This window comes from Alosa pseudoharengus, unplaced genomic scaffold (assembly GCF_046254945.1).
Source record: "Alosa pseudoharengus isolate Yale_2024_CS ecotype anadromous, Long Island Sound unplaced genomic scaffold, YU_APseudo_1.1 YU_APseudo_1.1_scf_9, whole genome shotgun sequence".
Lineage (NCBI taxonomy): Eukaryota > Metazoa > Chordata > Actinopteri > Clupeiformes > Clupeidae > Alosa > Alosa pseudoharengus.
The window spans coordinates 19,328,491-19,340,923 of record NW_027468881.1 but is presented as its reverse complement, the minus strand read 5'-3'; the positions used below and the strand labels follow the sequence as shown (position 1 = coordinate 19,340,923).

The 12,433-nt window shown below is 43.6% G+C and overlaps 1 protein-coding gene across 1 annotated transcript; it reads left to right on the top strand.

Moving 5' to 3' along the window:
• The first annotated feature begins 6,481 nt into the window (after positions 1-6,481).
• Positions 6,482-9,227, top strand: LOC143114113 (pepsin A-like). The gene is made up of 9 exons (XM_076275575.1): positions 6,482-6,537; positions 6,645-6,789; positions 7,007-7,124; positions 7,780-7,898; positions 8,126-8,322; positions 8,433-8,549; positions 8,647-8,791; positions 8,894-8,992; positions 9,090-9,227. The coding sequence occupies exons 1-9, from the start codon at positions 6,482-6,484 to the stop codon at positions 9,225-9,227; spliced, it is 1,134 nt and encodes a 377-aa protein (XP_076131690.1).
• Positions 9,228-12,433: the final 3,206 nt, after the last annotated feature.

Sequence of the window (12,433 nt, the reverse complement as noted above, 5' to 3'; positions counted from 1 at the left end):
GAGGTGGGGTTGTATAAAATTAATTTTACATGTGAAATCTATGCACTAATCATGTTTTGGTACTTGTTGTCTAGCAGATACCAGTGAGAAATGGAGTGTGGATAATGCAATTTAGTGAGACAGTTAGAATCATATAGGCCTTTCAGCGTGATTTATTTTTGTGGAAAAAATGTGCTGGACTGGGCGGCGGTCATATTTTGTACCGCTCTGCGGTACATCTAGTTTACTTAGATGTAATATGTCCTTGACAGTTTCGACTGCTGACTCTGCGGTCATCTTCAGAAGAGTCACTTGGTGTTACAGTGATGTCTGCTGTGTGTGTGATATGTTACTGTATGTGTGTGTCATTTCACTTGTGTGATGGAAAGATGGTGCCCCCTTCCTGCTGTCCGACAGTCCATCCGACGACAGGGTGTGGGTCCCCCTGCTGTCTGATAGCCAGCAGACGTCTGTGTTGGAAAATAAATATAAGAATAATGCTCTTTGATGTGAAATTGTGAAGAATGTGGGCATGTCATCATCTGTAGTACAGTACATATCATTAAAATATTCAGAGAATCCAAAGAAATCTCTGAAACATAATATTGGATGGGCATCTCTAGGGCCTAAGATGCCACTGCATGAAAAACAGACCTAATTCTCTACTGAAACAGACCTAAACAGACCTAATTCTCTACTATCAAGGCCTGAGTTAATTTAAACTGAAATGGTGAAAAACAGTGATTTATTTGCATGGCTAGCCTGATGCCGAAGCACCACCATTGAAAAAGCTGTTGGTAGCATCGGCTAACTAGCGCCAGATTTTGGAGTGCAGGGGACAAGCCGAGATGGGCTATGAGACATACGTTCACACTCGGTATCATGTTTCAACACACTTTAGGTCAATATCACACAGGAATTCTCCTTTAACTTTTCTTGGGAGGGGAGAACAACCCATGCAGAGGCTGCGGTGTTAGGCATAGAATGCGAACGTGTGGAGCCAACTTTAAGAGAAGATAGATTAACGTGACAAATGCCAATATTTTTCCCTCGACCGGCCCAAAAGTGAAGCGGCCCACCGGAAATTCTCCCGATTACCCACTCCGGGCCTGTTAAACGTAATTTACAAAGACATCGTACCATACTGAAAGCTAATATTTTGCCACTAGCAACCTCTGTCCTCTGTCAAACACAGTTGCATTTTCAGCTCTAAACAAAACCGCTAAGGGACTGTACGATATTTAGCGGGGGGGAGGGCCGGTCGCCAGACGATCGGGTTAAAAATGTTCTGCCTGGCCCTCCCCCCTGGTCAAATTTTTTTTTCCAGGGGCCTCCCCCCTGCTCAAAAAAATTATCCTAGGCCCTCCCCCCTACGTGAATCAAATAAAACTGGTCGAAAAATGACGTTTACAAGGTTAAAACGGCCAGCAAATGTCATAAGCACACATACACACACGGGGCTACAAACCAGTGTTGCGCGGGTTTGGTCACAAGCGGCCCGCGGTCGCCCGATATTTTAATCAACCCGACCGCAACTCAGACCGCGAATATTAATTAGGACAAAATTATACCCGACCCGCGATCCGACCCGCTTATTTACAAAATGTGTGCTTTTGGTTATAGCCTGCATGCAGTAGTCCATTTCTGTAAAACAAAGTAATTTATTTGCGAAACTTTATGCAGTAGAACTACACGCAGGCATGCAGGACATAATGTTTGCGCAGGAGAGAGAATGAGAATAAGAGCGCAAGCACGCACGCAACCACCAAGGATTAGAACACTAGGATAAGATTTGGCTATGGACATACTTCTTTCGAAAATAGAAATGGGGAGGCAAGGTATAGGCAAGAGAGATACATTGCTGGTCAAAACGTTAGCGTAAGAACTGGTTTAAAATGCTGAATGAAGCACAAAGCTTTACAAAAGCACATCCACTGTTTAAAGTCACAAACACAACGAACTAAGGTTTTTTATGCATGCGCGAACCTATACATACCGGTAGATATGACTGTGTAGTCTGTGCCATAAGATGTATTCCTGCAGGCTGCCCGTTTCGGCTGTCATACTTTTAAATGGCTTCGCAAGATGTAGGCCTACATAGACCATAACTTGTACTACTGTCATCTTCTTTAAGAACTTTTCCCAATATTTCCCATATTTCGCTTTTCCTGAAGGGGTAGGCTATTTTAACTCGCGTCTTCAGCTTCTTTACTGTTGACTTACTGTATTGATGCTTTACTGTATTGATGCTAGCCTTCTCGTGATATTTTAAGTAGGCCTATTTGTAGAAAATATATATTTAATTAATTTTAACTGACCCGCCCGCAAATGACCCGAATATCATTAAAATATTTGGTTTATGACCCATAACCGCGGGTGACCTGCAAGCTTACGAGGGGAGTTGTGGGAGATTCAGGTAGTTGCGATTTTTTGGACTCGCCCACTCTGTCAAAGAGAGTGAATCATGTTTTGGACTACAAACCTTTTAAAATATCGAAAACGGATCATTGATCAGGGGAAAAAAATATCATGGATCAGGAAAAAATAATTTTCCTCGGCCCTCCCCCCAGGCCAAAAAAAATCTCCTGGGCCTTCCCCTAAGGCTTAAAAAATTCTCTTAGGCCCTCCCCCCCCCTGACAACCGGCCCTCCCCCCCCGGTAAATATCGTACAGTCCCTAAGGAGTTGTTCTGGTCCGAACCGCTCTGGTTCAGGCATAGTTGCTCCACAACGGAACAGTGTCACCACCCTTAAACAGATTACCACTTTCCCTAATCAGAAGCCATGGATGAACAGTGAGGTCAGACTCCTGCTGAAGGCACGAGACATCACATTAATATCAGGTGATGTTCAAGCCTATAGCTCATCCAGGGCTAACCTGAAAAGGGGCATCAAAAAGGCCAAGCACAACCACAAGCTAAGGATTGAGGATGACTTCAAGAACAACTCTGACCCCCGGCACATGTGGCAAGGCATACAGGCCATCACAGATTACAAAATTACTAACTCCACCCCACCCAAAGGAGGTTTGGACTGACATATTTAATTTGTCACTAGCCCAGGCAGCTGTCCCCACGTGTTTTAAAACCACCTCCATCGTGCCGGTGCCAAAACACTCCACTGCAACAAGCCTTAATGACTTCAGTCCAGTTGCACTCACCCCCATCATCATGAGGTTCTTCAAGAGGCTGGTCCTGGCTCACCTCAAGACCTGCTTACCACCGTCACTGGACCCCTTCCAATTCGCTTACCATCAGAACAGGATTCCATCTCTACGGCACTTCACTCTTAACCTGACTCTCGCCAGATGAATTTCGTTCCGCCTAGCTCCACTCACATCCATCTGGGATCGGTTCCGTTGAGAGTAATTTCGGCATGAGATTGTATGGTAGAGCCAATCAGGACGCAGGGCGGGAGTTTCATAGATGTGACGTAACGTAAAAGCGACTGTGAGGCTGTTCTCAGCGTCACGGGTTGGCTTCGATGTGAGTGGTTGAAGTAGCACGTCAATAGATCAAAGTCAAAGTCAAAGTCAAAGTCTGCTTTATTGTCAATTTCTTTACATGTCAAGACATACAAAGAGATCGAAATTACGTTTCCCACTATCCCACGGTGGAGACAAGACATATTTTACCAATTAGGTCCACAGACAAACATAACATTCAAGTAAACAATATAAAAAGTGAATAAGAAGGCACATACTGTACAATGAAGAAATAAGAGCAGCAAAATTTGGGTTGAAATTGTGCAATTGTGCATACAGTGGACAGTCAATATAATAGTGCAAAAGTCAGGCCAATAAATGGCTGAGGTAGTTATGTTTGACCTAAGTATGCAAGTGGCGTAGTGGTGCAAATTATGTAAGAGCAGCAGAAGTGTGTTCAGAAGTGTTTTCAGGACAACAGGACAACAACAACAAGTTGTAAAGTGTGCAAGTGTACAAGTGGAGTAGTGCAAGTGGAGTAGTGCAAGGCAGCCATTGTGGGTCCAAAGTCCAGGATGTTATAGCTGAGGGTGGAGGGGGGAGAGAGTTCAGCATCCTAACAGCCTGGTGTATGAAGCTGTTGGTGAGTCTGGTGGTGCGGGAGTGCAGGCTTCCGTACCTCTTCCCAGAGGGCAGTAGATCAAACAAATTGTGAGCGGGGTGACTTGCATCACTCACAATTGTGGTCGCCTTGCGGGTGAGGTGGGAGGTGTAAATGTCCTTCAGGGAGGGGAGTGAAGCACCAATAATCCTTCCAGCTGTGTTCACTATGCGCTGCAGGGCTTTCCTGTTGTATTCAGTGCAGCTTCCGCCCCACACAGCGATACAGCTGGAGAGGATGCTCTCAATGGTGCCTCGGTAGAATGTGGTCATGATGGCTGGTGGAGCACTTGCTCGCCTGAGTTTCCGCAGGAAGTACAGGCGGCGCTGAGCTTTCTTCGCCAGTGATGCAGTGTTGGTGGTCCAGGAGAGGTCTTCACTGATGTGCACCCCCAGGAATGTGGTGCTGCTCACTCTCTCCACCACAGCACCGTCGATGGTCAGTGGCAGGTGTTGGGTGTGACCTCTCCGGAAGTCAACAACAATCTCCTTGGTCTTGCTGACGTTCAGCAGAAGGTTGTTGTCCCTGCACCACGTGGTCAGAAGGTCGACCTCCAACGGACAAGTGGCTTATCCGATCTTATGCAAGGATTTTTTAATAAGGCCCAGCCTTCTAAGTATAAGTATAAGTATAAGTATATATACTCTATTGATCCCATGAGGGACATTTGGTCTCTGCATTTATCCCAATCCGTGAATTAGTGAAACACACTCAGCACACAGTGAACACACACTAATCCCGGCGCAGTGAGCTGCCTGCAACAACAGCGGCGCTCGGGGGGCAGTGAGGGGTTAAGTGCCTTGCTCAAGGGCACTTCAGCCGCTTCCTACTGGTCGGGGTTCGAACCAGTAGTTCGCTAACCAGTAGGCCACGGCTGCCCAAAGTGCCTTCTGAAGCACCACTCCAATGGATCGATCCCAGATGGATGAGTGGAGTTAGGCGGAACGAAATTCATCTGGCGAGCGTCAGGTTACTTCACTCTGCCCTGTCTCACCAGCGTCTCTTCTACCTGAGGAGACTAAAGAAGGTCCACCTGTCTCCTCAGATCCTGGTGAACTGCTACCGCTGCACCATCGTGAGCATCTTCACCAAATGTCTCTCAGTTTGGTATGGCAAATGATCTGCCTCTGACCGTAAAGCACTGCAGAGGGTGGTGAAAACTGCCCAACGCATCACCGGTTCCCCACTCCCCTCCATCGAGGCCATCCAGGGCAAGCGATGCTCGCATAAGGCAGCATCATCAAAGACTGTTCTCACCCCAACCACCGACTGTTCACCCCACTCCCCTCCGGGAGGCGTTACAGGTCTCTCCGCACATAAACAGCAGGTTCAGAGGAAGCTTCTTCCCTGCCTGTTGAGGTGTCCACGACCATGGCAACCTTGACAGGGACAACAAAGAGGCTAACATTGTGCAGACTTATTCCCATCAACAGCACCCCTCTCCCCCGTACTCTGCACAATGACAATAAAGTTGAATCTAATTTAATCTTATATAAACAAGACCTAAAATATTGTGGGCGGGGCTAAGTTTGGCTGGCTTCCAGGCTAGTAATGACCCCCACCTAACAATACCCTTCAGAGCACCTCTCCGTAGCAGGTGTTCTGTAGCTGGTACTCTTAGTCAGCATATTTTGATATCATATGTTTACTTGCTGTTGATGTATTTCATGTTGGCAACCTTGGGAACTACTGTACATGTTATCACCATCTTGGAAAATTATGATAAGGTTATTATATGCACATGTTATCTCCATCTTTGAAAATTATTATTAGGTTATTTTATTTAAGATCATTTTATTTATATAATTATGAAATGTATGTGCTGGTTTGTATATTGACCTAGATAAGAAAATCTCTCTTTGTGTGTCAACCAATTTTCATGATAACTACCAAGCAATCATATTGTGTCTTGGCCCTTTTGTATGTCAATGGTAACAGTGATAAGACCTAGATCTAAAGTTTGGCGACCGAGTTGTGAATGCATAACCATTTATTTTTTCAGACTTAATTTTTATTAAGTTATTTGTCTTTTCATGTGCACATAAATAGCATAAAGAACCTGTTCTATTGATTCACGATTGCACGTATATTCAAAATAACTTAATGCGCTTAAATAACTAGGCTAAGCCTAGTTAAGTAGGGGACAGCACACCTAAATAACTAGACCTCATTTCGAAACGTCTCCATTAGGTACTGTGTAAGAGCCGAAGAAGTTCTCCCATGGTCAATATTTACACAAAAGAAATCAAATCAGTTCAAATCATGTGCATGCTCACTGACATTGCTCCAATGCATTATTATCATTCCATCAGCTTCTTATCACATTGCTTATCATGTTGTTTTCTATGCTTTCTTCCAGAATATAAAAAGCAGTGTTGGAGTATGCTTCTTCACTGAGTCCAAGTCACCTGAGTAAGCATGATGAAGTGGGCTTTTGTTCTTTGTGCCCTGGTGGCTTTCTCTGAATGTTTTCGGTGAGTCTCACATAGATCCCTATTGGGTCTTCTTCTCTTGAATCCACAAATAATGTGTGTTCATACCTGATACCTTGTATGTGTGTGTGTGTGTGTGTGTGTTTCAGGGTGCCCTTGATCAAGGGTAAGACAGCCCGGCAGGCACTGCAGGAAAAGGGTCTTTGGGAGGAGTACAGGAAAAAGTCCCCATATCAGCCCATGGTCAAGTTCCTGACGCAGAATGGCGCTGAGAGCATGACCAATGATGCCGATGTAAGTGAAGGACTCTAGGTAGTAGAGCGCTAACAAGACAAATATACTGCCAGTCCAGCTAGCTCGTTGGATCCATATTTTTCTTGTCAGCACTGGAGAAAATTAAATCTGTATGAAGTTCTCCCTGCAAATTCAATGCTTTTTTGCATTTATAATGTCATTAAGTTCTGGTCAATTTCATTATAATTTACAACTGTGGTCTTTTTCTTAATTTCAGCTGTCTTACTACGGTGTCATCTCCCTGGGAACTCCCCCCCAGTCCTTCGGAGTTATCTTTGACACTGGCTCCTCCAACCTGTGGGTGCCCTCTGTGTACTGCAACAGTGCCGCTTGCAGTAAGTATGGCTGACGGAGGGGTTACAGGTGCAGTCAGCAATTGTATGCAATTTCAAGCCCATAACATTTTTTGTCACATTCAGCAACCATCTCCTTACGACGGCTCATTCTGTGAGTACACTGTAAAACAAATGGTCTCAGTAGGCAGCCCAGGCTCTGAATAGAATAGGTTTTTATTGTCATTGTGACAGATACAACGAAATTGAAAGTGCTTTCCCGTCAGTGCATCATTCATGAGTCTATAAAAATATAATTTCAAGTGCTAGTGAATGTTGAATGCTGAAAACTGGAAACAAACAAAGTGGGGGTAGCCTGTCCCCCAAACAAAAGCAAAACCATGCATGGAGTTTCTCTAGGAATACTGAAGGGAAGGGTGAGCGTGTGTTTCACTTGGTCCTTGGTTAAAACATAATGTACATTGTTTTGGACAGAAGTGTCTGCTAATAATATAATATAAAAACATTATATTATTATATTATTAGTGTCTGCTAATAATATAATATAAACAACAATCAATTCAATAATAAATTGAAATATAAATATAATGTGACGTTCTGCGCAATACTGACTGTAAGTATGTCCAACATTCTCTTCATTAAAATGTCTTGATCACCCTCGGTCTGAAATGGCACTAAAATGACCTTCTCTTTCCAGATAACCATCAGAAGTTCAACCCTCAGAGTTCCAGCACCTACCAAGCCACTCAACAGAGTGTTCAGATCGCGTATGGGACTGGCAGCATGACTGGAATTCTGGGTTACGATACCCTGGAGGTCTTAATGGATCAATTAACTATTCTGATGGAGATTTAGAATTGTGGTAGAAAAATCAGTACTGATAGCCCACATGTCTTTTTCTTTGGCATTTCACCCTGAGCCTCCATGTAAATAGTAGTTATTTCACCTAAATGAGATGCCGTCATTAGACAGCAGTCCCTCCCTTAATATCATACACGTTTGTATGGTTCTCCTCACTAACCTTGTGACTACTATTCTTCAAGGTGGGTGGAATCACTGTGAACAATCAGATCTTTGGTCTGAGTGAAATGGAGGACACGTTCCTGGAGTACATGACATGGGACGGTATCCTGGGTCTTGCCTTCCCCTCTCTTTCTGCCTCTGGAGCCACCCCTGTCTTCGACAACATGATGAGTCAGGGTCTGGTCTCCCAGGACCTCTTCTCTGTCTATCTGACTGGGTGAGTCAACCCTTGGACCCAAGTCCAACATCTTTTTTAACCAATGGCAGTTTCGTAAAGGTGCAAGTGACTTATGGATGAACTAACCTTCTTATCTGTTGTTGTTCCAGGGACAGTGAGTCAGGCAGCGCGGTGCTGTTTGGTGAGATTGACTCTTCATACTACACCGGCAGCTTGAGCTGGGTTCCTCTGTCCTCCGAGACCTACTGGCAAATCAAGATGGACAGGTAATGCACAAGTCCAACCCACAACCAGATGCACACACTGAGACATGTATCGATCTGCTTTTCCCATGTATGACATCATCTTGTTGCGCCATTACAGTGTCACCATCAATGGAAATGTTGTCGCTTGTGCTGGTGGATGTCAGGCCATTGTTGACACCGGAACCTCCCTCATTGTTGGACCTTCCAGTGACATCAGCAACATGAATTCCTGGTTTGGTGCCACCACCAACCAAATTGGTGATGTAAGTATTTAAGAAATCTGACTTTGACTTTGTCAATGACTGGCGGAATAATAATAATTTTTAAAAAAAGATTGTTTTAACTCAGGTGTGTCTTCCTTATAGGCAACGGTATCCTGTGATAACATCCAGAGCCTGCCTGAGGTCACCTTCAATATCAACGGACAGGCTTTCACTCTCCCAGGTTCTGCCTATGTGTCTCAGGTAGGTGCACACAACGCTATGAGCATATTATAGCTAGTGGTGGAATAAATGTCATCCTAAGCTTTCACTAATGTGAGCACCATATGTATTTTTACAGGAATCCAGCAGCTGTACCACTGGCTTTGGTAATGGAGGTACTGACCAGCTCTGGATCCTGGGTGACGTTTTCATCAGACAGTTTTACACTGTCTTTGACAGGCAATACAATATGGTGGCTTTTGCCCCAATTGCATAAATGCCATCGTACTGTAAAAACATCTATCTGGCCAATTTAGACAGAACTGTGATCATGACGTGCACAATGAAAAATAATTTGTCAATGAAACCAATGCAAAAAACAAACTGTCATCCAGTATTTAACATTCACAGCATATAGCTGGATTAGAGCAGGGGTTCCCAAACGTTTCCATGGCAAGGCCCCCCTTTTGCTGTTTTATTAAACCAATCAACAATAATAAAAATAAATTAAGCTCGTCCTCCGTCTATCTGTTTAGCCACAAGCACTTTGCGATGGAGCATACAGTGTGTAAAAATTGCATTCGGAGCTTTCTGCTTGATGAAAGCAGTCTCTTCACTGTTATAGCCACTTTTTATATATATATATAATAACTTTTTATAATAACAACACTCATAACGAGACGGTTATTTTTATGTATTATTTGCCCAAAACAACAGTAAATATAAGGATGCCATTTAGGGGTGTAAATTACAAATATTGATACTTTAAGCCAACAATTTGATTCTTTTTGATGCTTCAAAATTTGTAGTGATGCGATTCACTGCGATACTGGGGCCTGTTGTTGATAGGAAATTATAGATTTTGGTTAATTTTCATGGATTCAAAAATGCCAAATATCATAGGCTAAACTAGATGTACCGCATAGCGGTACAAAATATGACCGCCGCTCAGTCCTGTACATCCATTCCGCGAAAATAAATCATATTAATGAATTTGTCTCCATCTTCTACTCCATCCCCCACTCTTGAAACTTTTGTGTATGCTTGTTTGGAATGTGTGTGTGCACACAAAGTCGCCTACTGGCGCTGCAAAGGTGAATAGATTTGTAGCACTTGCCAAAAACATTGTAGCATTGTTATAAAACTTTTAAAATCTCTAAACAATCACAAGTAGGGCAGTTCATCACAGTCCATCCATTGCAACTGGACTGATGAAAGGTACACCCAAAGATTGTTAAGGCGGAGCAAGATACTTCATCGTAGTTCATGTCTATGGGAGCAAAATGGGGATCGAATCCTGTCTGCATAAAGAGGCGTGTCGATGACGTATTGATGAGCGTACGTTGCAACCCGCCAACAGCAGCGGCATAAATAACCGGCGCACACCTGATATAAAGTCAATTTTCTCCAGACTGGAATGCTCAAAAATGCTAAAAATGTACCTGAAATGTTCACAAGGGTTTGAGGATCATGAAAACGTGCCCGAAATGCACATCCCTAACTCTATAGAACTAAGACCTTAGCATATGTGGTAAAATTCTGAGCTATGCCCATAGACTTCAATGGAGCAGTCGCTGCCTCTGCTCTGCATAAAGGGGGATTTTGACCCCCCCCTCGTGCAATCCGGGTTCCCGGAAGTGGCTCCTGATGAAGTATCTTGCTCCGCCTTAACAATCTTTGGTAGCAGAAGGTAGCAGCATAATGTATTTATTTATTTATTTATTATTAAACAAAACAATCCCTGTCAGTTCCATGCAGTTTTCAACAGCTATCAAGAAGAGAGGTCATGTCATGGATTTTTGTGAATGTTTCTTCTTCTACATATGCAAGTTTAGTCATCTAGTTCATATGATATTCAGCTTTATTGTCAATGCACAAATTAAATACCAGTAGTCTAAAACAAAATGTAGTTTTACCCAGTGGTGCAAATAACTGACATGTCCAAAAGGGCCTTCATGAAATGCGTTGCTAGACTGTTCATTCCCATTTTAACGGGCCAAGTTGAAGAGCTACCGTCCGTTATTGTTCGTTAGTCTTACCCAGTGGTGCAAATAATAGGCTGATTCATGTTCCCTTGCATTTTGCAACTATGAGGTCCATGGTTAGTCTGGCTTTCACCAGACCAAGCTCAATCTTTTAAGAAATCGAAAAAGAAATAGCCGGCAGATCAGGCTGAGTTCACCCAGCCTATAGTCCATGGTAGGCACCCGATAGAGATATTGTTTAATTTTGCGATTGAGATATCCACGCACTGGCGCACCCCCCCAGCCCCCCCCCCCCCCCGCCGCGACGTGTTCGCCCCCCGGTTTCAGAGCTATTCTAAATGCAAAAATGCATAGAGGAGTTATGACAAAACCGTGACTGTTAACAAACTATATAAGGTAGGCCCTATGCTAGGCCTATTACACAACATAAATGGTCACTAGGTCATACCTGTCAACATTTAGCTTTCCAAAAACGGGAGATTTTTTTTGGGGGGGTTTTGGGTTGCCTGGTTTTAGCCTATGACGAAACGGTTGAAATTGAAACTAAGTGATCGTGTATGTGTAGGGTGTATTTCATACACAATCTGGCAACCTGGGAGATGTCAGGCTAATAGAAAAAATGAATGGATCAATGATTTTAAAATGAAGTTTGATGGCCATGCAAATTACGGGAGTTTTCCGGGAGAAATAACAAAACGGGAGGGTGCTGGGAGATGACCTTGAAATACGGGAGAACCCGGGAAAAACGGGAGTGTTGACAGGTATGCACTAGGCTATACTGGCGACCCAAATAAAATCTCCTTTGGGAACCAATGGCTTACAGTATCAAGCGGACTTAAAGGAGACATATTATACCTCTTTTTAAACAAGTTAGAATAGGTCTATGGGCTATACAAAACAAGTTTTTTGCACAAAATCAATCTCACATAAAGAGATCTCTGCAGCCTCTATTCTTGCCAGCTTCAGTCCCTTTCAGAATGAGCCGTTTAAGGACTCTTGTCACTTTTATGCAAATAAGCTACTGCTGCTAAGCTACACGCCCCACCTGTCAGATGTTTACGCTGTTCGCTCTTCACGTGAAAACCTCCACTGCTTGGGTGAAAATGACGGAATACCAAGGGGGCAGGCGAATTCCCGGAAGTAGAAGAATCAATGTAAGCTGGAGGGACCACTTCTCTGCTAACCCCATAGAAGCCCATTCATTTTAGGATTTTTTTGAAATACCATAACTTCATATAACATATATCCTGTGCCGATATTGTAGCTTCTGTGTAATCTACATAAACAATAAAAGGCAAAACAAGACTCGACTACCTCGTAGGTAACGTTAGGTTCCCATAAGAAGAATGTTTAGCATGTCTGGTTGTAGTGAAGCTAACGCACCGTAGGGGGATAACCGTATTGTTTGGATAAGAAGCTCAGTCCAGCCAGCACGGAAACTCATGAACAAAGCTATGTAGCCTATAGCATTGTATGTTAAAGTAAAGCCTTGCATAGA

Excerpts from the sequence above, each read along its gene's own strand:
- LOC143114113 (XM_076275575.1), top strand. The coding sequence starts at position 6,482 with ATGATGAAGTGGGCTTTTGTTCTTTGTGCCCTGGTGGCTTTCTCTGAA. Across the intron at positions 6,538-6,644 it reads GCTTTCTCTGAATGTTTTCG|GGTGCCCTTGATCAAGGGTA; the intron begins GTGAGTCTCACA and ends TGTGTGTTTCAG. Across the intron at positions 7,899-8,125 it reads TGGGTTACGATACCCTGGAG|GTGGGTGGAATCACTGTGAA; the intron begins GTCTTAATGGAT and ends CTATTCTTCAAG.